At 50.8% G+C, this 27189-nt stretch overlaps 1 protein-coding gene across 1 annotated transcript in view; it reads right to left on the reverse strand.

Moving 5' to 3' along the window:
* NEURL1B (neuralized E3 ubiquitin protein ligase 1B) overlaps positions 1–15940 on the reverse strand; it is a 146049-nt gene extending 130109 nt beyond the window's left edge. Inside the window, exon 1 of the mRNA XM_055719159.1 lies at positions 15837–15940. Coding sequence (XP_055575134.1) covers positions 15837–15879 — 43 coding nt within the window. The 5' untranslated portion in view covers positions 15880–15940. The remainder of the gene's footprint in view (positions 1–15836) is intronic.
* Between the last annotated feature and the right edge of the window lie 11249 nt (positions 15941–27189).

The following is a 27189-nucleotide window of genomic DNA, read 5'->3' on the forward strand; positions in this document are numbered from 1 at the left end:
TGGCATTCTTACCCCACAGATACCTCTCTCCCTACCAAAACTTCAAGTCAAGAAGAAGCATGGCATATAACATGGAAGCCAGATAGGAAAAGCTGTGTGAAACTACAGCTTGCATCAAGCCAGAGGTGAGGCCAGGCTGAATGCTAACAGTCCCTTTGAACCAAAATACCACAAATATACCTGCATACAGTATTTCTTAGCAGATCTCAGAGCAGTGTCAACACGCTTTAAGAAAACACTGGCAATGTCAACAGTATCCCCATGAACAGCTGGAAAATGTGGAGGCACAGAAATGCAGACGACGACCTTGTTCAAGGTCACGTACTCCAGCAAGGCCACTGGATGCTCTCAGTCACCACTGCCTCCACCTGGCGAGGAAACACACCAGGCACTATGCCAAGCACAACCCCAGCAGCCAAATGCCCTGTCAGCTCTAGCCAGAAGGATGCTAGAAGGATGTCCTCTTCAGGTAGGGCAGCTCAACAACAGGCATGCTCTGTACCTTGATCTAGAGAGAACCCAATAACCAGAAACACCCTCCCATGAGACTGTATTTCCATTGCTTTCACTGGGAATAGGATCGGATGTGAAGTTGGGGAAAGGCTCACACAGAAACCTGACAAGGACTGAGAACTATCAAGCCCTGGGTTAGCTCTCTTCACACCAACTGAGCAAAATGACCTTGCTCCATTAGTGTCAGTTCTCCATCTGCAAAGTTTCACATTAAAACATCACAGTCAAAGAATAAAGTCAAGTATCCAGTGAGTCACTACTATAAAGATGAAACAAAAAAGCCCTGCTTGAATCCCCCCACCCCACTCCAGGGTCAGCAGCCAAGACATTCCCCCATCAGCTGTGAATTTCCTGGATTGCCGGTGAAATCACAAGCAAAAGCCAATACAACTTTTTTTCTTCCCAACGTTCAAAGCATGTGCAGCAGTTTGATTCCCACAGGCTGTAAATCCACCACCCCTTAGATAACACAAACCTCTGCCAGAAATCCATTACCACCACACTGACACACCGCATCTGCCTGGCCGGTTCAGCTCTGCCAAGACCCTTGCTAAGGGGCTGTGCTGGTTTGTGTACTAGGAATCACTCACATTACTCCTCCTTCAATTAGGGGATCTGGCAAAGAAGGGTTGGTCATATGGACTCGGTTTTTTTGCCCACCAACAGATCAGATGGAGGTGGGTGAGCTCCACTGAGGGAGAAACATTGGCCTGAATACAAGGGACGGGTTTCTGACATGAGCTCTCGTGTCGCAAAGAGACTGGTGAGGTTATACCGATGAGCAAACTACATGGGATCACCAGCAAGTGGGTTCCTTGGAGCTGCCCGCCCTCCTTGTATTTCCTTTGATGAAGATAAGGTCCTAACCAGGGTCTAAGCCAGGATCTAAGCCACGTTTGCAGTCCCCTGGGTGCAAAGCTGCCTGGGGGAACTGCTGGGAAGTTGAAGAAAGAACATCCTTCAGGCCCTTACGAGAAGAATCTGGTACCATGCCAGACAGATACGGACCATCTAGCAGTTTCCGTGCCAGATTCAACAGCAAAGTGGCCAGTGCCACCCAGACCCTCAGCATCCCAGCTCCCAGTGCAACCACCCGTGCAGTAGGGTCCACATCCCAGCCACACAGGCTGCAATCGCTGACGAAAAGCAAACTGTACTCGTAGGCTACCCTCACCCCTGGGCTTCGCTGCTCAGTCCCTCTTGTGGTCAACTTATTTGTTGGTCCCCAAGGCACAGTGTCCCCAAAGCTGTGTGTAGGCCATGGGAAACTACAGAACTACTGTTCCTGTTCCAGCTCGATTCCTATTTAATAGTCCCAAGGATCACTTAATTCTGGAACAAAACCCCAGGCAACACTCTGCCATCAAAGAGGAGAAAAAGCCCAGCTAACCAAGTGTAAATCAACACCAACAACTGAAATGCAATTTCCCAGCAAAAAGCCAGAATATAAAGATAGCAGCAGCATTCCATCACAAGATAGATAAAGATGATTCAGGGGAGACAAAATCAGTAGGGAAAGGGGTGGGGGAAATCCAGTATTCAGAGCTTAGCTCACACAAAAATGTAAATAGGCAAAATACCTACATTTTTTCTTCACTTAGTATAGCAGAAAAAGGATATAAAAATATTGAATATGATCTTACTGGAGACAGTGGAGCATGACCGTAAATTATAGCTGACATAGCTGAAAAAAGTCAAACCAGTTGAGCACTTGCAGGAGAATTTCAGATGACTCTGTGGGTCACCTCGAACTCCAGCAGTTATGGAAGAAAAGGAGGGTACAGAGGAGCTAAATTATTTATGTCAGTCAAGCTTATCTGTCACAGGGCTACACCTTTCCTACCACAGCGCATTTCTGGGATTAATGGTCAGGCATTATCTGGAGCTAGGCATAAGAAGCAGAAAAACTGAGGTGATTTCGTTATTTGGAAAAAAGATGTACCACTCAACTCAGCTAACACACATTGAATTTCAGAGTGGTATCTTCCTGAACCAGTAAAAAGATGCGCTTTGTGATAACTAAAAAAAAAAATTACACGCTACAGGAGAGCAAGAACAAGAACTCTACTGAAAAGTGCATCCAGGAACGACAAGTCCGTTAGCATGGTGCCAATGCCTGATAAACTAATGAAGTTGCTAATTAAAAGCAGGGCACTTTTCCATCTGGGGTTCACAGCAGAGACAGGCTATAGCCTGAACAGGTCTCGCAGGGAAAGGGGATGGGTGAATAAGGAAAGCAATGTGAGAGTGCTGATTGACAACGCAGTTAGATTTTCATCCTGTCTTTGATGGGACCCTTCAGAAGAAGCTGCTAAAGAAACCACGTAGTCACAGGAATGGCAAAGCAGCAAATGAGTTGGGGAGGGTGTAAGGAGGAGAAATAAGCAGGCAGCTTCATTAGGGCAATTTCCTCCCCTTAAAGCGTCAACTCCCCATACCCATCACTGGTTTATCAGCCTAGAAAACAGGCTGAGTGAAGAGGGCTTAAAATCCCCTCTCTTTCCCCCAAATTATTCCTAAAGGAAAGCTTTAAGAAAGAAAGAAAGAAGGGAAAACTTCAGAGGAGCAAGACAACAGCAGCTGTTAGGTAGCAGTGGCTACTGCCAAGCTGACAAAAGTGGGAAAAAAACCTGTATTTGTTCACCCACCAGCAGGGTCAGCACCTGCACAGGCAGGGGTCTGGGCAGCACAAGGGCATCACATGCCCAAAAACAGGTGGGAGCAACCTAGAAATAAAACAGAGCAACACAGCCCATATGGAATAAGGCTTGCAAGCCCAGTCTAACCCCAGACACCAGCACTGAGACTGGTACAAAGCCTCAAAGGGATGAGAGGGAAGCGTTCACCTTAAAACGGCAGAGCAAGCAGGTGACAGAATAAGTCCCAGCTTTCATTTTCTTTTTTCCAAGAAAGTCACTGATTAAAAAGCATATTGAGGCTTCGAAGTGAAGGACTAGAAAGTCAGTAATTGCCAAAGTTTATGCTGGGTTATCTTAACTCAGCCTTCCTGGATGCCCATCCTGTCCAGGCAACAGAGCAGGTGTCGGCAGGGAGGAGGAGAAAGGATGCATTTAAGGGTAACATTTGCGTGTTTATCTTTGCAGCCTTTCAAAATGTTTATTTTATATTTGGGTGCGGACAGACTTGTTAGAGGAAATGATTTAAAAGACACCATATAATTGCACAAAAGCACATTGTGTTTCATTGAAATAACCCTCTCATGAAATACATCACTCAATGCATCGTCACCACAGGGCTCCCACAAAGAGCCTTCAGTAAGAACCACGAAGGGCTGAGCCTGGGCAGCCACCTCAGTGCTGGCTTTCACCTTGCTCGTGATGGCACTGAGGGCCACTTGGCTTAACACAGGTCCCATGCAACTGGTGCATCCCCAGGCAGTGACAGGAAAGCTCGCTCAGACCATGTGCAGCATCACTTGGGGTCACATCTTCATCTGGAGTGCTGGCAGAGCTAATTGTGCATTAGCAGCTAGCAGGAGAGCACCACCAGCCCAGAAAAAGATCTTGCAGAAGAGGCAGTAGCAGTTTGCGGTGGGTAGGGGCTGTCTTGGATGACACTTCTTCCCTTCCCAGGGTCGGGGAGCCACACGGTGCCCCAGGAGCTGAGGCCTGAGTGGCACCGGTCCCAAAAGGGACAGGAAAGGCACCCAGGGACCATCTGCTCTCACCAGCAGCCCAGGCACAACAGGTCCTTTGGCACATCTGAAGAGCCAGGCAAAGCTGATAACATGGTATCATCCCCCACAGCCAGCAGCCAGCAAGGCAGACTCAAAGGGAACAGACTGCACAATTATCTAAATAGCGGGATGATCCAGCATTATAAAAGATGCTGATAATGAGATTTTTATAAGTACTTCAAGGGCAGTAGTAACATGCCCTAAAAGTAGTCCTGAGAGGATTTGAATGATAGTTTAAGAGTCAGGAGTGCGTTATTCCACCTGGAATTTTACTGGGGTCCCTTTCACCACCTCCTGAAGCACCCGAGACCAGTAATGTTCTGGAGAGGGCTCTACTGATCCACGAGAAAGAATCCCTGCAGTGGTCCACCAGTGCCTAAGGAAAGCTCCCTCCCAGCAAACTACTGTGAAAAAGGTGGGTGGAGGGGGGGAAAGAAAAGGGTCATTTTTTATTTCCACCGGCAACAGTTATGCTTCTGGCATATTAATATAATTTTTTTCCATAATCAAGATAGTGTGATTAGACTGCTTTTAAAAAAAATAAACAAAGACCTATAATGGGCAGTCTGAGCTGCACCATGTCTGGAGCCTCCAGCTTATCAGAGCCATCACGGGACACAATTTTTGTTCACTTTAACTGGGGAAAAAAAAAAAAAAAAAAAAAAAGTCACTGAAGCCCACAGACCCAGCCCACAGGGGTGGAAGGGAGGTCCCCCATATCTCCAGCAGATACTGGATTTAGCATGTCAGCTGTGACTGGAGGTGACAAGGGGGCAGACACACAGCAATTAGCAACAAAACAGCTTCTGCTGCCACCCCAAGCTCTGCTGGGAGGCTCCAGCACTGGCTACCACTTAAAAGTGCAGAGGGAAGGCAGCGCTACCCACCACCAGCTGCACATTTGTAGCCCTGAGAATGTGCTTTCCCCAAAGATGCAGCCCAGGGGGTTCTTGGTGTCCCTCCCTCACTCTCTCAGACCCTTGGCCAGCTTAATGTTCATCCTGGGACTTCCCAGAGCTGATCCAATGTTTCCCATGGGGGATGCGATGACCACCCAGCCCAGGCATCCAGCAACAAGCTGGCTTGGGGTCCATGCAGTCCCCTCCCCGCTAAGGAGGGGGGACCAGGGAGGGGTATGGGGGTTGCTGGCAGAGAAGGGCACCCCGGGCTCTGTCAGGGCTTGCCTCTCCCAGCCTCGGTCTCCCTGCTTACACATTACTGGGGGAGCAAAGATACTTGACAGTTGCAAAAAAGCAGATAATTCTGCCTGCCATAGCTGTGTTTACGCAAAAGCCACGGGTTTATGAGGAACAGCTTAGTCAAAGCACACAAAGAAACACCCTGCAATATTTTTGAAGAGGTTTTGTTGGTTTTTTTTTTTTAATTGCTTTGAGAAGCAAAAGGTTAGCTACAGAAACAGAGAGAATGAGGCAGCTTAACAAAACAACTGCTTCTTGTTTTTCCGATTCTGCATCTTTTTTTCCAGCCTTTCACAACTCCCCCCCCCGCCCCTTGCCCCCAGCTCCCACCCCAGGTGCTCTCCACACCCAGTGCCCAGGGACCTTCCTGCTCCTGCCTGATGCTGTCACACTGTCAGCATGACACGAGGAGCACTCAGCAAAACTGTGCGGCTGGGGAAGGAGAGCAGCCCTGCAGGGCCCTTGTCACAGCATGGCCCACCAGGACAGCCAGGACAGCTCAGTTTCTGTTTGTTTCTCCACACCGGTGTGAGGGGAACAAGTGAGAACCTCTCTCCTCCTCCTCACACTCTCCAGCCTCCTCCATTACCCAGCCTGCTCCCTCTGCCCACGCTCCTCCTGCCACCTGCAAACTGCACCAGCTTCAGCAGCTGCACGGCACAGGTCCTGGACTGATCCTGCCATGCTTATGGTACAGATTCATTCCCTCACCTTGCTCTGTGTTCATACAGGTGTGGATATGAAGCAAACCTGGAGTTAGCACCCCTGGTGTCAGCAGGAGCCCTGAAGCACCTTAAAATTGCTGTTGAATGCATTGTTCATAACGGAGAGACTAACAGCATCCAGCTATCTAATCCTTAGCCAGAATGAGAGGTGCAGTTAATCCCTGGTGAGTTATACTTGGTACCCCCCTCACCAGCACCCTCCAAACCCAAGGGGCTGTGACAGGGATGGTTGTGACAATCCAAGCTGTTCCCAAGGGACAGGGACCAGGCAGCATCACCTGCCACAGCCCGTAGCAGGAGATACTCAGGTTAGTGTTACCATGTTGCATTTCAGAAAGTTGTTTGTCTCAGCCTCATTAGCATTCAGAAAATTACAGATTAAAAAAAAATTATAAAGAAAAAGAGTAGCAGCTCACGGCTCCAACCAACCCAATTTACCAGTTTGCAATAGACTCGTTTCCCAAGAGACAAACCGTGTTATCCCCGTCTGGGTAAGGAAAGAAACAAGTCCTGTCCCTGCAGCATCCCACTGCCTTCAGCTCCCCTTTGCAAGGCACGAGTGGACAGGAGAGGGAAGGGAGGGCTCCATATCTCCAAGAGAAGTGTTTTTTCCTGCCCAAATGGGAGGTGTTGAGGCCATGCCTTTCCTCACTTCCATTGTCAGGATGACGTATGGCTCAGATGAGGAACCATGCTGGTTTGAACCCCACCACAGAGGGGAAGCTCTGAGCTGGGGTCCAGAGCCATCCCTGCTGGATGCATCTGAGACGTGTAGGGCTGCATTTCTTCAGAGGGTTTTGCAGGTTGAAAGTTTTAAATTTTTGGCACAGGAGTGCCACATGCAGGAGAAAAGATGCACACACGTTTCTGGGAGCCAGATTCTCTCACTCGTAGGGCTCAAGTGAAAAACAAAACAGGCTTGACAGAACAAATTAATTCAGCATGAGGAACTTCTAAAATAAAATATCTTTGACACACGAAAAATAGATAAATCCTTGCAGAAGATTATTTTAACAAGGCCAAAAATCTATCACAATGCTGAAGAAAGGAGGCACAGATAAGGCTTTAAAATTTATGTGATGTTTTTATATCCCTAGGCATTGGGAAGGCAGCACAGTTCAGAGATGACAGCAGGGATCCTATCCAGGACTCCTGAACTCTCACAAGCTTTGGGGGATTGCTGCAACCAGGAGAATAGAAATCCTTCATCCAGAACAATATTTATAAATTGCTACAGATATGTTGCATCATTTCATGCCTTGGTTTCCACTTCACATAATCAAGACAGTAGGACAACCCCACAATTGTGGATTTTCATAAGATCTTGTTATGTTATAACAATGTATTGTTTGAATGAGTGTTGTGCCCTGAAAACACAGCATTTGAAGCAGACACAGTGATTTGGGATGCAGTGTACATCACTCCCATCTCCAGCTTTCCTGAGCTCAGTGTTGGGTTTTAGACCCTCTCTAGCACCCCTTCTTACTGGGAATACTGGCCCCACACCCAAACACTACAGACTTCTCCCCTGTAACTTAAGCAACTCTCCCTTGTCACACTCTGCCTTCTTGGCTTTGCTGGATAGGGTTTCAGCCTTGAGGAGCACATAAGAGATACTTTTCATAGCGCTGAGGTTCTCCTGTAATTTCTTAAATAGACGCATACACTTCACTCTTAGGAAAGCACAGGAGCACAAGTTCCTGTACCCAAAAAGAAAGCCAACCCAAAGACAACAACAGCAAAAAATACCCTGCCCCATCTCCTCAGCAAAGCTCTTCAGAGATATATATTTTTATTTTATTTTATTTTTAATGGACTCCTTTAGGATTCCAAAATCCTGCTTAGTTTTCAGGCTATCCCTCCACCTTGTAACAGGCTCTTTCCAGCTTGTGCAGGTCCAGTATTCAGACAGGTTCTCCCCCTCCCACCAGTACAGCACAACCCTGCCAGCTGTAACCGCTAACACATCCCTGTGGGCTCTCCTTTCCTCCTGGGGAACTTCCAGCCTCCCTCCCATGCCCCATCCTCTCAACCAACCTGTGACAACCAGCTCCTTCAGCACAGCCTTTAGCAAGTCCTTTTATTGTATTCATCCTATTGCAAGAACAAAGACATTCCAGGTTAGCAAGCTCTTTGATAGTTTTGTAGCTGCTTTCCAGCTGGCCAGTTGTTGTGACACTTTGTGTTCATATTTATGGATCTTAAAACGTTTTGTGCATATACTCCCAGCCTCATTATACAACCAAGGACACTGAAGGGTACTGCCGGTGTGAGAGACTCATCCAAGATTCAAACACCAAGACAGAGCAGGGCTATGAGTGGAAGATAATGTTTCAAATTCAGATCAAAAACAAAAAAAAAAACCCAAACAAACAAACAAAAAAAAGCACGCAGGAACAGGCCATACAGGTTATTCTATTGCATAGGCTGTGTGTTGTGTATTTTGCGTATATTGTGTAAACCGTATCTACATACTCTTCCACTGTCCATTTATAACATTCCTCCTTGTATTACAGAAATCCCAAGTTAATTTGCACTAGCCCAAAGCCTTCATCTCCCCAAACCCAAGCATGCACCACATCTGACCTTTGCATGCATTCTAAATTTGTACTTAGTGCACATTGTATTTCGCTAGCCTCTTGTATGTGTTTTCCATAGACACAATGACACAAAAGCAGCAGTGCCTGGGAGCCAAGCCCTGGAAAGACGGTGGCTTTAAATAGCTTCTTTGTCCTGCTCTTACTTACCGAAGTATTGCACATTATTTAGAATTGAGTTTTAGTTTTATCAGAGACCCAGAAATAGAGACAATAAAGGGCTGGGTGAATTTTAGCATCGTTTCAGGTCCTGAAGTTTTTCATTCCTTTCTACTCTCCCCTCATCTTACCCTTCACTGCAGGATTTGTACTGGCATCCCAGGAACCACCAGTACAAACTTCTGGAGGGGCTCTCAGAGCCACAGGAATGATCTCAGCCAGAAAGGGAAGAGGTGACAGAGAAGGTGGCACAAGTGTGAGAAACTTGAGGGACACATAAGAGTGTCCCTCTGCAAACTGAGAGCAGGATTGTAAAATCAAAGCTTCTGTCCTTGATGGGGAAAAAGTTTTTAATAGACTTCAGGCTGGTACCCAGAAATGAAAGGGTTTTTCAGCACTAAATTAATGGGAAAACTGTCAAGAGTAACAGAAGTTATAAACATTTATGTTCCAGTTCAAGGCAGGAGCAGGCATTTATAACTGTGCTATTCGAATGACAGATTCTGAAAACCGGAGTCGTTTCGAGTCGGGGCATATGGATGCTCCTTTTTAGGTATGTGTAGCAGCCTGCAGAGCAGATAAGATGCTTGTCCTCAGGGAAGAGCTCCAAACAGGGGTGTAACAGGGTGACATAACAGGAACACAACCACAAGGGCATTCCCGTCTCCCCTCAGGGCTTTAATTAGTCACTTCATCTGGGTCCCAACACATTTGTCCATGTTTTGTCCAGCAAATAGATTTTAGGTTCCTTTCCCTTTCTGATTTCCTGAAAAGCAGCTGGCAGGAGAAGTCAGAGCAATTTGTGGAGGGGAGGAGAACTGTGCAGGTATTTAATCAAGGATACAGCCTACAGCAGTGGGTTTGCAGCCAGAGCAACTCTGAGAGGAGAAAGGCTATTACAGAGGCTGAGCTGTGTGTGTAAGGAGAGAAAAAGCAAGGAAAAGGGAAAACCCTTACAAACAAGCCCTGTATAACTGCATTTCAGAGCCATGCAGGAGTAGGCGCATCAGTCTCTCAAGTTTTTCCACTCTAACGTGAAAAACCTCTCACTCGCCTTTGTTCACTGGGCTGCTGAGCCACACGTGAGCTACCACAGGGTGCCACCGTGTTGTGCGACCCACTCCTCAGGGTGGTCCCCTGCCCAGTGAAGGTCTGTTACAGAGCCAACCAGCCCACGGGGCACTTTGTGTTTGCCCCAGACCAACGCAAAAGCACCTGCCAGCAAACCGTGAACCGCAATTAATCCAGACAGGCAAAAAGACATCACCACTAAGCAGCAACTTTTCCTGAGCCTGCAGACGGGGCTGCAGGGAATCCCACACACCCAAACTTCTGGGCTGGTTTGAAGCAGCATCATGCATTGAAGAGAAAACACAAGACATACTCTCTATCATTGTCTTTGTGATAAATCCACATCAATGTTGCTCACTTATCAGTAACAATCCACCTAAGGCTATGATGTACGGTACAGTCCCAAGGCACCAGGCAAGCTGAACTTGGCACAGGCTCCAGCATTTTGTAGTGCTGAACTGCAGTTCAGCAGAAGCGATTTGTTAGCGGGGTTAATGAACTCCACGGTGCAAAATGAAAGTGTCTGTGAGTAAACCATGCTTAACATGAATGTGCTATTTTCCCCACAGCTAGCTGAGCCTGCCTAGAGCCTAATGGGTGCAGGTTAACTCAGAAACGTACCTACCCTTAATCCACGCATGACGGGCAATGCAAGCAAGCCCAGTTCATGTGGGAATTTACTGCGGTACAGAATATTTTGGCAGCTGGGTACAGTGACCTGGAGCAAGAAGGACAGTGGTAAGGACAAAACACCCGTGAATAAGTGTCCAGCTGTAGGAATGGCGAGATACCGGCAAAGCATGTCCCTGCCATCCCCAAAGCAGAGGGGAGGAAGCTCTCCCGGGGAAGGGGGGGGGGGGGGGGGGGAGAAGCTCCCCTCCCCCCCAGGGAAGGGGCGGGGGAGTGGGGGGGAGAAGAAGCAGCTCCCTTCCCCCGGGAAAGGGGAGGCTGGGGAAGAAGCTCCCTCCCCGGGGAAGGGGAAGAGGGGGGGAGAAGACACACACACACACCCGGGGAAGGGGAGGTTGGGGGAGGAGAAGAAGCCCCCCTCCGCCCCGGGGAATGGGAGGGGAGAAGAAGCGCCCCCCCGCGGGGAAGGTGGGGAATGCAGCGCCGAGCTTTCTTGAGCGTCTGGCGCCACCTAACCCAGGAGCGGTCGCATTCACCCTCCCGCATCCTTCAGAGTCACCCTCCCGCATCCTTCAGAGCGGAGGGAAACCAAACCCTTTGGGTACCAAACCCCTCCGGTTTCTACAGCGGCCGGTCCTTCGGTAGAGCCTTCCGCAGGGATCGGGGAGGTCAGAGCCCGCAGCGGCCAGGAAAGCCACTCTGAGAGAAACCCAAGCACTGAAGTACGGTCAGACCCACCAAAGAGCTGGGGGACTGCAGAAACGTGGTAGGGGCTTTTCCGTGAACTGCCCGGCTCCCAAGAACTCCCTTGCCACATTTCAAGGCATTCTTGTATATTTGCTCATGGCTACCCAGTTGAACACTGGGTCCAGGAAAGATTTCTGTAAATCAGCAGCTCAGCTGTCCCAAAGTTGCAGGAAGACTAACTCAGAATGGGCAGCCCCCAGAAGCTCTTATAAGATGGTTATGGGGCTCAAAAACAAACCTCAAAGACCAGATGAACCACGAGCTGCAGGGTCAGGGAGGTACTCGCTTGGCAGGTCCTGGCAGGCCGCACGCACTGACAAAAAGTACTATGGGGGCAGGACAACACCTGCAAGTTGGAGGGACAGAAGCACGGAGACAGGAGTATGCGGGGTTAGAGGGGCTCCTTGCTGAAGGATGGGAAAGGGACGACAGAAGCCTCATTCATCAGACACAGAAGAGCTGCTGATCAGATGGAGAAAGGCTAAGCATGACAAGAGAGATGTACACACCTGGCAACATTCACAATCCTTTTTGTTATCTGCCCAGAAATACAAGCAACACGTCCAGCACTCCAGCTGATGCCTAACCAAAGTTTTCAGACCAACAGCCAAAAAGTAACTCAGCACAGAGGCCTGTGTGCTGACCTGTAACGCTCCCTAGCACTGCGATTTGGTTTTACACTCAAAGACCATTAAGATTGAACAAAGAGTTCAATCAGGGAATGATTCTCTAATAAAGGCACACGTGAACTTGCATTATGCAAAGAAAGCTTCCAGTGACTTTTGGCCTTGTTGAGCCACACAAGATGCAAATAATTCAAAGCTTCTCCCATACTGAGAGACTTTCCACTGTTCAGAAGGATGGATGCACATTGCTCCTGGAGGGGACTGCATTTGGTCAGTCATTCTAAAAGAAGATTTAGACCCAAAAAAGGAATAAAAGAAAGAAAGGTGACATATTGGAGCCAGAAGCTCTCCTTGGACTCTCCCTGAAATGAACATTGCTTTAGATCAAGGGATGATTACTCCTTGGAGACTTGCCTGTCTATTGCAAACTTTTCCAGAAGCTGAAACAGACCTTGGGATTTCCAGCCATCCCTCACAGATCTCAGACACTCTCAACCAAAGCATCTCATTTGGCCATCAGCCCCCAGCCACATCCACCTGCAACAGTCCTAGGCAAGCACCAGCCCATCACAATGCCAAGAAAGACACCCACACTCTGAGCAGAAGAATTAAACATCCATCCAGACGTAACAAAGCTGCTAAACCATCCCTAGCCATCAGCCTGTGTAATTTGTACCAGATCTCTAAAGGAATGGAGCTCGCCCTTCATCTTCTGCAGGGGCACACCACACCAAGGAATAAGAACTCACTCTCAGCTGTGTCCTCCTCAGATCTGCTCTCCCGGGGACCAGCTGCTGCATGGTTATTTACTCTTCTTTTGACTAGCCTCAATCCCTTAAGCAACCCGCTTCACAATGTCCTTTTCCTGGCATTTATTCAGCTCATCTTGTTTTTTCCTGGTGCGGTTACAGAGTAGAAGTGCTGACTTTTGAACCCCGGCTGCCCTCTGCGAGGGATGCCCGTGCCTTGCTGCCCAGCCAGGGCTCTCCTGGCCAGGACCAGGGGACAGCCCCATCCTGCACAGCTTACCTTGCTGCAGAGCCTGAGCACAAGTCCCAGCTCTGCACAAAAGACATACAAAGCAATATTTCCAGATTGAGAACCCTTGCACCTCAGTCACAGCTGCAGCTTTTAAGGATTCACTGATTTTATGATCCCCCGATCCTGTTTTCTGCCCAAACACTGGTACCTCAAATATAGCTAAGAGCAAAAAAGTTCTTGGTCCTCTCCTCTAGCAGGACCAGGAATTCACACCACTGGGTGGAAGTCCAGTAGTTAAATGTTTCCCCAACATTTTCTGTGTTTTGTAAATAACCTAGGGCACATCTGAGCTTTGGCTCAGGAGCAAGAATCCTTTACTCGAGTCCCTTCAGTGAAGGCTACAGAGGAACAGAGTTCTTTGCCACAGCAGTAACACACTTGCTGTTAGAGATACTATTTATTCCCTTTCTCATCCCAGAGAGGTCAGCCCTTCCAGCAGGGATTACTCTACGTTGGAAATATAGAGTGCCACCAAACTCCAAGTCCTACTGCAGGTAGAGCATACGGAAGCTGTTCACCAGAGCATCTCTTTGCACACTTCAGCATAGACTGAGAATGGTGCCAGCAGCACAGGATCCCAGCAGAAGGGGTGCTCAGCAGCTTGGATTTGTTCACAATTAGTAACCCCTGAAATTTCCCTATCCCTAGCAGAGATCAGGCTGCAGCGTGCAGCCCATGGAAGCTGTGCTGGAGAAGGTGGGTGGCATGAGCATGTGAAGGGGGCACAGCTGAAACTTCAGCAACAGCAAAGGTATAGAAATCAGCTTGAGGGGTTTCTTTAATTGGAACACAGGTAGGGCTACTGGCTTTGGAAAGTGATTTCTCTGATTTCTGATTACTATAATGTGCAAGTGGAGAAATTACTTCAAATTGAGAGCAGGCTGAGATTTACATATGTTCGTTCTTTCTCAGACCTTGACAATTAATTCCATCTTGGTTCAAATCCTTGTATCCAGTACTGGAAGTATCACCAAATCCATGTATTTACCTTCTCTGTTAAGCAAACGGGAGTGCAGCAGGAGCTGTTGACCTAATGTATTATTAAGGTCTGACTTGCCTATAGTGCATTTACTTTAAAAATGTTATCTCAGGTACTGTTTTGCAGGACTGGCTTTGTAATCAAAGACTTGATGTTTGGATTTCAATACAAAAATTAACATTAGGGAGCACAGTTATGCATCCGTTGGAAATAATCTTCCGTTACATAGCAAACACGTAAATCTGATGGTGACTGACTACCCTGAAACCAAACACAGCATTAGCAACTCCCAGGAGAAATACAAGAAACATGAGAACCCGCTACAGCAGAACATTACCTGCAGCCAAAGCATTCGTTCACTAGGAACACAATCAGCTCTTAATCCACCGCAGCTAGCAACACCTGCAGAACAGCAGAGGCTCTCTCTTAATGTACATACACGTCTGAATTCAGCATTGCTCCACACACCTGAGAGCAACCGCCAGTAGGAAACAAGGCTCCGAAGTAATTTGTTTTGGGGTTTTTGTTCTGCCAATTGCCTGCGATTACCTGTTTCCTGAAGCGAGAAGTATTTACTGCAGATTTATCACCCAAGGCGTACTTCGCATTGCCCTATATCCCTTTTTCTTCTGCAGTAGGTAATACTTGGCATCAGTGTCAACCTGCTCGACATGGGACAACTGCGTGGCACATGCACTTGCCATTGACAAGAGAGGAGGGCAATGGAGTCTCATGCTCCAAAGGTTCCTGGCACAGCCCCAGGAGGACCTTTCCCTCCCCTCCGTACACACACACTGTGCAGAGGCTCAGGTAAAAGCACATCGCTGTGCAGCTTCACATCACACTGCCAAACTTACACGTTAGGTAAATGACAACTCTCATACTTCCAGTAGCAAAATATTTCGGGTTTCTCCAAAGGAAGAGAAAACAAAACTAAGTACTTAAAGCTTTTCAAAATAAGTCATTCAATCGGATCAAGCTATAAATGCCTGAAAAAAATCATCACGTTTCTAACGTTGCCACTAAGAATCAGGTGTGAAGAATGACAAAGTTTTATTTAAAATTGAAACTGTAGCAGGTCACATGCACCTGAGCAGCAGTTTGCAGATCTGAAAGGCCTGAGGCCAAGGAGAGGTTAACAAGAAACAAGTTGGGTCTTGTTGACACATACTGCTGTATGGCACTACTAGTAACTGTGACGATGCCTCACGTTAGCGTACTCATTACCCAAGGCTTTTCTCACTCCCACACCGGATTATTTGTATTCCGGAGCGCGGGCACCTCGTACCGGTTGGCTGAGTTCAGTTATCAGCTCCCTTCAAATCCAGCCAACCGGGCTGCCGGCTGCCGGGCTCTTTGGGCAGGCACAGGGCGCACAAGGGCGCGGAGAACCGGCCCCCGGCTGCGGGCCAGCGCAGATCCCGTTGTTTTCCCAGGTCTGTTTGCTCAGCCTGCCAGCCGGGATTGGCAGGCAGCTTGGGAGCGGAGGACTTTGAATTACAGCGGGTGGACCTGGCAGGGCTGCTGCCCGGGCAGGAACCGCAAAGGGCGAAGGGGCCCTTACCGCCCCGGCTCTTGCTGGGGGGGCAGAGGAAAAGCAAAGCCCCGCGCGGCACCTGTGCGGGGCTCGGTGACCAGCGCAGCTGAACACACGGGCTCCGACCGCTGGGCACCCGGCACCTTCGCAGCGCCACTGTAGCTCACCCGGTCCAAGCACTAGCGTTGTACCTGCCACCTTCGCGCGTCACCTCTGTGTCACTGTCACCCCCTCCCCACGCCGAGGGACGTCGCGGGGGGGGGGGCTTTGGTTTTCCTCTCTAGCCCACCGCACGGCGATGCGCCCCGCACTTACCGGTGCCGGAGGCGCTGCGCGGGACGGACTCAGCGTTCCCCATGGCCGGGCGGAGCGGGGCGCGGAGCGGAGCGGATCCCTGAATGCAGCCGGGCAGCACCGGGCTCCTGCCGCGCCGCCGATTCGAAGCTGCCGCCCGCCCCGCCCAGCGCTGCCACCGCCAACGGCCGGCCGCGGGCGGGGCCGCACGGCACGGCACGGCACGGCACGGCACGGTCCCCGGCTCCTCTCCCGAAGGAGGGACGGTGTCCGCACCCCGGTGCGCCTCTGTCCCCCTGCAACGGAGAGGTGTCTGCGTCTGTGTCAGCCCGCAGAGCGAGGTGCCCGCTGCCCAGCATCCACCCCAGCACCCACCCCAGCCGTAACGGGAGGTGCCCGCTGCCCAGCACCCACCCCAGCACCCATCCCAGCCATGACTGGAGGTGCCTGCTGCCCAGCACCCACCCCAGCCGTAACAGGAGGTGCCCACTGCCCAGCACCCACCCCAGCCGTGACTGGAAGTGCCTGCTGCCCAGCACCCACCCCAGCCGTAACGGGAGGTGCCCACTGCCCAGCACCCACCCCAGCCGTGACTGGAGGTGCCTGCACCCACGTCAGCCTGCAGGAGGAGGTCCCTGCACCCACGCACCCCTGTCACCCCACAAAGGCACTTTGCCCACGCAGCCAGCCCGGTGAAGCCCAGGCGCCCCTGGCCACCCACCTGCCCGGCTGTGGGGGCAGCTGCCTGCATACCTGCACCCACACCAGCACACAGGGTCCCCTGCACCCCTGCCAGCCCCCCCGTACCCTCACGTGCCTGACAGGCTGAATTAACAGACCACAAGGAGCACCAGGAAGGGCTTCTCCATGGTCCCCGCACAATGCTGATAAAAGTAATATACTAGAATTGCTTCCTTTTCTGAAAAAACTTGTAAAAAAACCCAAACCGCAGAACTAGTGCAGGCTAGTGATCCTCTTGCAGTAACCTTCACCAGCGCACAGATGTGCTCTGAGACACGGCTGCTTCTAGGAAAGGGTCAGGAGCAGGAAAAGACCACTATCATGGAACAGGATGGAGATTCGTTCCCCATCTCAGGCAGCACGTGGTCCTCTTGTGCCGCAAAGCTGGGAGATCTTTATAACAGACATGAGGCCTGCTGCCCTTGGGACACTCTTCTCCATTATTTCATTTGCTCTTACATTTTGTGCAAGACTGATGTGGACTTCGAAGGAAGTAAAAGCAAACCAGAAGACTTGAAATGCCTGAGTGTTTCTACTGTCACACCAGCCCAGCCACCTCGGGAATAACAGAGAGAACGAAGGAAAACAATGGTAGGGAGGCCACTGTTTATCCCAGCGCTGATCTCCTCTTCCACAGCTGCACTGAGAACATCATTACTGGTACCAGCAGCTTTGAATTGCTCAGATGCAGATTAAGACACATCCTGCCCTGAAAACCATAGACAAAATAAGGGGAACATGATGTGCAGACAAGTGTGTTGCTGCTTCGAGCCTGGGAACAGGCCAAGCCCAGGAGAAAAGCAACTGCGATGCCTTTGCAGGAGTGCTGCCGCCTTCCCTCCTGCCAGCCATCCCAGTGCCCCTTATCAGACACCACGGTTATGCGTTGAGAGCCCGGCTGAGGAAGGGATGTCTTGCTTGAGTGTGAGCAGGGGAGTGACTGTGACATGCGGATACTCCTTATCTAGCTGCTAATGCACTTTTTATCTTCTCTGTTAGGTGAGAGCAATATGGCAAGGTCCCTAGTACTTGAGCAACCTTCAAAGCTGCCTCCTGAGCCGATGGTGCTATCCTCATGCACGGCAGTTCATAGTCACCTCGTCACCAGGTTTGGGGTCATTAGTGTGGCTTGGGTTTCTAATAATAACCCTTGTGACAACAACAATAACAGCAGCACAATGCAGAAGAACTGCTGAGTGTTCACAGTAGAGCCTGAGCAAGTCGGGACTGGTGGCAGGACGCAAGCTGCAGCCCTCGTTACAACAAAAAGGCGCTGATTTCTCAGGCTTTCTCAAAGCAAAAGGGAGGAGACGTCTTGCTCTGTTTGTTCCCAGAAAACACTTAGACATACTCTCATTCCTGAGCAGGGTGAGTAGCACACAGAGCAGCTTTCCCAGCCCTCTAATAACAGGGAAGTTGCTTCCACCTGAGCAGGTGCAATGGGAACCTGACTGCAGAGGCAGCGTGTGCAGAATTGCCTGCTGCTGGGTAATCACCCCAGTGCCAGGGAAAGGGGCCCTGGAGCCAGGCGGCTTGCACACTCAGCACACGGCACATCAGCCACCTCATTTTCTGCAGCTGGGCCAGGATCACGGCCCCTGCTGTCCCAGCAAGAATTTTCCAACTGATAAGAGCAGCCTCCTTTTATCTAAATCTTCTCCCACTCCTGCTTGAGCAGCCGCTGGGCTGTCCCCATGAGGAGAAGGAACCCTGGGCAGGTCACACTGTGTCACTCAGCTGGATGCTCACTGGCACTCAGAGGAGGCTGAAGAGAGCCTGACACCTACGCTCCGAGGGGCAGAGATAAAAACCCTGAGCAGTGGATACGGTGGGGCTGTGTGGCTCCTTCCCATTTGGCTCCCACTGATCACTGCCCAGGCCCTCTGGGACAGGGCTCTCGGGAGGCATTGCCCCGGCTGCTGGTCACGGTGCAGAGCTGAGGTTCAGGGGATGATGTTCTGACAAAGGTTCTCTGTTTTCTTGGGCAGCTGTGGTCAAATTGCTTTAATCCCTCTGTGCAGCTTTCCCCCATAAAGGAGGGATAATGCTGCTGGGGGGGGTGGTGGTGGTGGTGGTTGCACAGCTGGTGTTCAAAACTGGCCTGTGATGTTTGATGGTGTCTCAAGCAGGCAAAGGGCTGTCTAGTATCACATTGCTCAGAACAGCCCCTGCGTAATCCTGCACTGTTCCTGTGTCAGTGTCATGCTCTGGACAAAGGCCTGATTAGGCTAAATTTTCATAACGTTTTTTCTGCAGTTGCAATGTCATGAAGAACACAGATTGCCCAAGCAGATTTGGAGCCAAAATGCACTGATGCTGACCTGAAGAAAGACTTTTTTTATTTTTCCATGCTTATTCAAGCTATGAATCTTCTCCTGTTGCCAAGAAGTAGTTTGGCTAGCAATGACCGTGGTAATGGTTTTTTTTAAAACACGAACATCTGGCTCCACTGGGAACCAAGCTGAGGTTCACCAGCTCATTTCATGCCAAGACCACCAAGCAGCTGTCAGGCAGCACTAACCCTCAGCATGTGTTATTGGACTGGAACCAAAAGCCTTCAGCAAAGCAAGCTTTAGCTCCCATAAACTCTCACACCTCAGCTCTAGGGACGCAGCATCTGCACGGCGAGTTGGCCAGCCGGCACAGCTGCGTGGTGCAGCCCACAGCTTTCCCAGCAAGGATGGAGGAGGAAGACACTGCTTTGGAGTCCAGCCCCATGCACACACCCTTAATCATTTCTGCAGGGGTAGTAGATGCAGTCAGGGCTGTGTCAGCCTCGGCTTCACTGCTGCAGAAGCATAGAGGAGGTTGTCATCCTTAACTCAAAAGCTAAGCACTGGTCTAGGCACAGATATCACAGAGAGGTTACATGAGGCCACATCCCCTCAGCAACAGGACAGTGAATTACTTCAGTGAGTAACAAAACATGCCCCTTGCATTCCTCTCCCCATAGGCTCTTGCTCTGGAAGAGTAACAGTACACCAAAGGAACAGAAATGAGAGCAGCCCTTACACAAGCAAAGCACTAGAGCTATTGCCCAGGGCACATCTGGGCAGTTGCGCTGCCAGTCCTCAGGTGCCCACGCACTGGCAGGCGGTTATGGAGAAGCCTTCGAGATTCCCTGTCCACTTTTTCTGCCCAAGAGATGCTTGCACAGCAGCTGGGAAAGGTGCAGACACATGGGTGTGGAAGAAGGCTTTGAGTAGCGTGTAGTAGCAATGATCAGGCCCTCGCTGATGCAGTGATTAATTTTGGTTCTATCACGGCGTGGTCCTAGAAAACACGTATTTTCCATACAGAAACCCGGCTAATTGCAGTAATAATAGTGATAATGCTTAGCTGCTTTTGTAACCATTTTATCAGCGGATCTCAAAGCATTCCACGAACTCAAGAAAGCCCTGTCCCCAGGGATCAGGTGGAATGACAATTTCATTGTGGTTGCTCAGTGGCAGTCCTAGTACAAAGCCCCACATTTTCCAGTACTCAGACTGGATTTGTATCCTGCAGCATTAGGGCATGGTAAGAGCATAAGGTGCTGTTGCTCAAAACTTGGACATTTCTAAGTGCCACCACCACCACCCACACACATGCATTGAAGACGCAATTGAAGAGCAAAGAGTTTACATTTAGTCACTTTACATTTTTCAGCATACAATTATGTTAAGGGCCACTTGCAAAACGACAAAACTTTGTTCTTTCTGTGAAGAACAGCTGAGGGATGTGACAGATGGGCACAGCTGATTCAAGCGATGCTCCCTGCAGCATCGCTTGAATCCTGACCTCGGATGACTTCAGCAGGCTAGGTCCTTTGCCTGGTTTTCCAGCCCTTTCTCCCTCTGTGAAAAGCAGGTAACAACAGTGAGTCCCACCCTCGGGATGACGTGGGAATTAAACAGCCACTTAACTGTCAAGAAAATAAAGGGAAGATTAAAACCCCTTTGAAATCACAGTTAAAAGGAATGGATAGCTCAGCTACATCATTATGGCTGTTTTCATTGCAGACGATATAACCCGTGGCCGACCCCCTGGTGCCGGTTCTGCAGACAGGCCGTAAACGCTCCCGGAACCGTGCCCTGTGCCGCGGCGAGCGGGGCGCTGCCGGGGGCGGCCGCTAGAGGGCAGCTCCCCCCCGCAAACCGCCCGCCCAGCAGGGACTGCCTTCCCGAGCCGAAACCGGGAGCGGGATCTGCAGGAATAGCTTTGCACCCAAAAAGCTCCCGGCCAGCGCTCTCGGTCGAGTGGATGAGTTTTGCTCCCAGTTTAATTTGTGTCGCTTGCGAAGGGGCTTGGTGCTGGAGAGCGCCTGCAAGTGTTCCCCTCGGGAGCTAAACGGCACTCTGGATGCACAAAAATGATGTCAAGACCGCCAGCAACAGCTGAAGAAGCATGACATCCTTCCAGTGAGCTAGTCCAGGGTCCTCCCCAGACAAAACTGAACGCTTTTGTGCTGTTACAGAGTTTTGCAACATGTCAAAAACTCTGAGAAAGATTTCAGCATGGTGCAGCTCTCGGGAGTAACGGCAGATCCTGCAGGCAGAGGGAGGGAAGGGAGAAGCTAATGCACAGGCATCCCTTCACCTTCCACTGCTGCCTTCTGCAAACAATCTTCCCTAGGACAGGAGTGGGCAGGAAGGCAGGAGATGCACTTGCTGAGGCCACAGCAGACTTTTCAGACATCTCTGACAGGTCATGCATCAACACACCTAAAAGTCATCTGATAAGAGCATGGAAAACCAAAAAAGAAAAACCCACACAGCTGCAGGCCACATGAAATGAAGTCACTGGCAGTTCCCCACCCCTGGGCCCAGGGCTTTGGTCCCCAGAGAGCAGCCAAGGCAGCGCCTGTCTGCCACAGGAGCCACCCTACCTGGAGCCTCAAAGCCCAGCAGATGGCAGAAAGACATACAGCAATGGAGAAGAACGTGCTGTTAATTGCAGACGTACAGATTCATAGAGCAGGACCAATACCTCCCAACTCCAGCTCCAAGTTTTATTGGGCTGAGCGTGATGGGATGATATTTCTATGGCACTTTTCACCCTAGAGATATTTCAAGGCTGGACATGCCCATTTCTGGCCTGGGGCATACACACTGCGAAGTAAATGCTTTTTACTTTCAGTCGACACAGACAAACATACATGCACTGCCCTGAGGACTCATGTGCACTGTCTGCAGCCTGCCCATGGCGAGAGCTGCTCCTTGGACCCGTTTGCCCTCCCCCCTCACCCACAGTGACCCCCTCTTTGGCAGCTCCCAGCTGCCCACAAGGCACTCAGATAAACTCTGTGCTGGCCTCACAATATTCAGGAATTGCAGATGAGTGTCCCAGCTCCTTAAATTCAGCCTGGAAAAAGATTTCTACGTAGGAAAGAATATACTCCTAGAGAATACAATGAGCAAGGCAGCCTTATTTAAACTCCTGGCAGTTATTTATTTATTCATTTTGCCGTAACTATTTTAGAGGTTGTCATGTGAGAAGCAAACTAAAAAAAGCCCTCTCAGCTAATGTGACAGCAAAGCTTCTCTCTGAAGGTGGGATTGTCTTCTGTGGGTGGGTGTGCTGGCTTACACCCACCTCCCTGGGATGAACAGCGGTTTGACTTTGACAGCCGTGCCGTACCACAGTCTAAGGCAGGAAATGAAAATCCACAAGTCAAATCACATTTATTAGGGTTCTCATGTACCTTTCTACCAGAATGAAAATCAGGGTATGAGGTTTTCTCATCACACCTTGCAGATGCATTGTTCACTACTGCTGATCCATCTCTCTATGCCATGTAATAGCGGGGTAGTGTTGCAGGTTTCAGAGCAACCTCAGCAGTGGTTTGATGTGAGGATGGAAGTCCAGATGTGTAAGGTGTCTGACAGCAACTTCTGCTTTGGCTTAGCATGAGTCACTTCATCACTCCTGTAAGTCACAAGATTTAATGGCCTCTCCTTTCAAATGGAATGAAATGGTGGAAAATGTGCTGAGGAGTATTTCAAAGCGAGTGGAAGTTGATAAAAGCACTGACAGTCGGTGCCTGGGACCTGGTGGAGGTACTCAAGAGACCTGAGCCCCATTTCTCTCTGTCTACCTCTCTCCCCTTCACTGACTTTCTGGACAATTTTTAATGAGCTACTTCATGACTCAGTCACCTCTTCCTTCTGTGTAAATATGATGGAGACTCACCTCCTTGATAAAGCACATCAGGTTCTACAGTCGATGTGACTACTGTCTGAATAAGAGCTTGAGATCACTGAAACCCATCGTACCTCTGTGGTGGTCACTGTGCTGACGCAACGTCTAACAGAGTGGCAAAGTGTTTACTGATAAACAAGGGACATTCACAGGTCACTCAGCAGTGCCTTTCTGGGTTGACACTGTTGGGTGGGGACCTGTCTTCCAGAGAGATGTTCACATGGGCAGAGCAGAGGCTTCCTCCCCAGGTTGCAGAATTTTGGTTGAAGAGAGGCATCTGGGGTTTTTTTGCTCGGCTCTGGAGGTGCAGGTCAATGAACAACACGCTTTTCTCCTCTCCAGGTCTCTCTGCAGTCTGGATTCACTTCTGGGTTTCCACTGTGAAAGCCCTGAGCTGTCCAAGCATGTTTCCTCATGTCCTAGGACCACACAAAGCAAAACTCTTCAGTGCCACAAGTGACACAGCAACAACACAGCTGGGACGCACCTCTCCCAGGGCTGAAAGCACATGCAGGGAGGGGCCTCACTTTACCCAGCAAATGCCAGTAAAGTCTAGAAAAAAGATCAAGCAGTGAATGAAATTAGCGCTGCGGGCTGCGCTTAGCCTGCCAAGAGAGCTTATTTACTGTGGGAAGGGGAAGTGCTGAAGGTAGCATGACCAAGGTATGTGGGAGGAGGCAGAGAAGGAAAGCTGATCCATCCTGCTTCTCTGTGCCACTTCAGAATATGAGACCCAGCCGTCAGAGGTGGAGGCTATAAATGGCCGGTCAACTGAGGAGCAATAAAAGGACATATTGCGTCCCATAGCACTTAGCAAGCCTGAGAATATATGGCCAGAAGGGTCAAGAGCCAAATTGTGCAAGCAGATTTTTAAAGGACCGTCTGGTATTTTCTAACTACTAATAGCATTTGAAGTTATGATAGCATTAACCTCAGCTCCCGCTGCAGGGCATCAGCTGGTCCCTCAGGACTCCCTCTGCCTCCCTCCCTCCCCAGCACCATTAGAGCTGGCCACTTGTTTCCACTCACGTCGGAGGCAGGACACTGATCTGAGCAGAGGACATGATCCAGTGTGAGGGCTGCCTTTCCTGACATGCCCAACTGCACCCACTCTCTCATCTTCCAGTTTTCTCTGCCACCCAAAACACTGCCCAGATCCCTCCCAGAAACGCATCATACAGAGGACGACTGGCTTCCCTGTACCAAGTCTGCACAGAGCCAGGGACCTCTCCTGCACCTCTGATCCCAGTTTCCATACACTGGAAGGACCACTGGTACCTCCAGGGCGGCAGGGACTGGCATGAGGTGCAAGGCAATGTCGCACCCAGAAAGGCTGTGGGGTTGGGGAGGATTGGGAGGTAGGTCATCTTCTTGCACAAGGACTTGTCTTTCTCTCTGAGATGTGGATCTGGAGCCCACACCTGAGCCTGCTCAGTTCAGGATGGTCAGACACAGGAGACTGGTTGGGTCCACTGTGGAGACAGCAGATATGACGAAGGTGGGGGTTCACATCTCCCTGGAGCTCCCCGTGACTTTGCCCCCCTTTCCTGGAGTGGATTCCAGGACTCATGAACCCTCTGGATCCTTCTCCTGGGGCAGTAACTGACCCCTCTTTCCACCGTCCTTGATCCTCTGATGGCTTGAGGAGGTCAGCAGATGCCTTGCACATGCAGCAGCCTTGTGACCGGAGGCTCCAAGCTGTGCCTAAGTGGCGCTGAACAGGTCAGTGCTGAGCAGGCAGTGCAGGAGGCAGAGCAGAACAGGCAGCACTACGGCTCCTGCCCACTGCCTGCCCTGCCCAGGCCTGCCTGCACAGCCAGTTCCAGGGGACAGCAGAGCCAGGGAGGTTCCCCAACTGCTAGGACCACAGCAGCACTGCCTCAAACACTCCCTGTTGAAAGGGGTGGGAGTTCTCAGAGCATCCATAATAGTCCCTCCACGGGCCCACATCCATTTCCTGGAAGCTTTGCCTTTTTCTGTGCTGTGAAGCCCAGGCAAGCCTGAAAAACCAGTTTGGTTTTGTTTTACGTTGATATTATTATTTTTTTTTTTTCTCTCTCTTTGCACGGGTGCCAGCGCTGCTGTGCCGTTGCTATGTTTTGCGGTGGTTAAGCACAGCATGGTTCTCATTTCAGGCGCTGACGTGAACCCTGCGAATCTGGAATGAGTTAAACCAGCCCCAGCCCTGCAGCGCTGCAGGCAGAGCTTGGGCTGCCCCTGCCCCACAGCCCCCTCCTCGCACCCCAGCACCCCCGCAGAGGGGCCGGGAGGGGAGAAACAGCCGCAGCTCCACATTGCAAAGAGCTTCGAACTTTTCCAGGAAGGCTGTGGTGGTGACGGGCCCGAAAGAGCTGGAACTCAGCTCAAAACCTTCCTGAGAATGGTGAACTTGCAGACACTCCAAGCTGAGGTTGGGATGGGGGTGCTGGCAGCACGGCAGGTGGAGAGGGTTCCCAAGGGAACCCTGTTCCCAGGGGGGTCCCTGGGTCTGACACCCTGCAGGGAGGTCGCTCAAAAGCATTCAGGGCTGCAGTTGCTGTTTCACAAGGCAGACACACAATACAAGCCCCCATACTGGTCCTGACTAATGCAAAGCGGGGTGCTGTGCCATCCCCACCAGACCCTCACCGCCGGGGCTCAGCCCGTTGTGGGGTGCATGGGGCAGGAGGAAGGGGCTGGGGTGCATTTCAGCTCAGTGCTCCCCCACCAGCTCCCTCGGCATCAGCCGAAGCGTGGGGCTGCTGCTGGGATTGCAAAACACTCTCCTGCCTTGTGTTTGAGCCTGGTTTTCGCCAACGTTACTAGGGTACAGGAGTGACTAATTCTCTCCGAACTTTCAGTTTCAGCCTCAAGCACTACATTTCAGAGGGACCTGGTGTCTGTTGTGTGGGTAAAAAACCCAGAGACAGCTCAGCACCACAGCTATCTAGGGCAGAATTATCCATATACAGCAACCAGGCAGGGCTGCGCCTGGCCCCAGAGGGCAGATGGGGCAGGGACGAGCACACACTCCCCTCTCCGTAACTTTCCTACAGCTGCTGAAGGAATTTTTTTGCTGGCCAAAAAAATTATTTGCGTTCTTGTGAGACAAATGAAAGAAACGCTGCAAAAAGGAGAATGTTCACAAGCAGAAAAGTGAGCAACAGACTTTTTGAGTAACTTCTAAGAAAAGTCACTGGACACTGGTAAGACCTTTATCAGCAAATAAGGAGCAAAAAGAGGGGTGAAGGGCACAAGGACATGGTTGCTTTTACTCGTGGAGAACTTGAGTTCAAGCACCAGCCCGTGCATCCCTCCCACCTGCTTTCCAGGAGTCCTCAATGAAGCCGCAGGGCTCCCTCCCGCCTGGCAGCCACAGGGATGCTCTGCACACCCTGGAAAAGTACAGCCGCTGCAAGAAGCCTCTCGATGAAGGCTGCGGGGTGGGGAGGAGGGGTTTGCTTCCACCCTGGTGTGTGAAAAGGAATATGGGTCTGGAAAGGTGCCATGGAAATGGGATTCAATAATAGCCACTGGAGACAGGCTCATGTACCGGGGGGCCGCGGCGGCCGCGCAGCTATGGGAGGAATGTCCCCTCAGGAACTCGCTGTTCCTTCCTGCGGCACCAGCGTCACTGCGTGGTGCTGGAGCCAGGCAGGAAGGCTCACACAGCCCCTCTGCTCCCAGCCTCTTCCAGCACGGATCCTGTGTGCTCAGCCCCACCAAACAGCCCCTCTCTCGAAGGGCCGGGGAAGAAGAGGGAAACGCATGGACCTGTGCGGCTGCCTGCTCCCTGTGGTTGATCATGAGCTAAAGTGGGGCCAGAGGAACGCACACTTCTCCTGGTGGCACAGGGAAAGGCCGGTGGTCTCACAAAGCCCTCTCTTTGGACTGAGGATCATGCAGGGCATTCCCAGCACAGCCAACACCTCCAAGGGTGGGCACGGCTGTTGGTGAGCAGCTGCCCCACCTTCACGTGGGAGAAATCCAGTACACCTGCCTGGTTCCTCTCCCACCCTCTGCATCCTCAAAGAGGGGCTGGGTAGCCACTGGTCTGGCACGGCCACCTCTGCCACACACTCAGCAGGAGGTGGCTGTTCCCTGCCCTCGCTGCCAAAGTGCACACAGTTCAGGGGTCACCGCACACCCATGCACACCCGTCACCCATGAGCAGGGACAACTCCGTGAGGAGCATGCCAGCAACACGGTCCTGTGCCACCAGTGAGGCTGGTGCGGACACGGCACGGGAGGAGCTTGCTGCTCAGCTGGCAAGTTGACCCCACAGCACACATGCACCGCTTGCCCCCTGCACGGGCTCTACACCCCCAGCTGCACAAGCCGCCCTGGCAGAGCAGCTGGCACACCGGCTGGGCCATCACTTTTTATAACCAGTGAGCTCCAGCACCTCATATGAACTTTGCAGCACGAGGGAACAGCAGTTCACACAGCTCAGGAAGAGGATAAACATATCACA

The sequence above is a fragment of the Falco cherrug genome, chromosome 8 (assembly GCF_023634085.1).
Source record: "Falco cherrug isolate bFalChe1 chromosome 8, bFalChe1.pri, whole genome shotgun sequence".
Lineage (NCBI taxonomy): Eukaryota > Metazoa > Chordata > Aves > Falconiformes > Falconidae > Falco > Falco cherrug.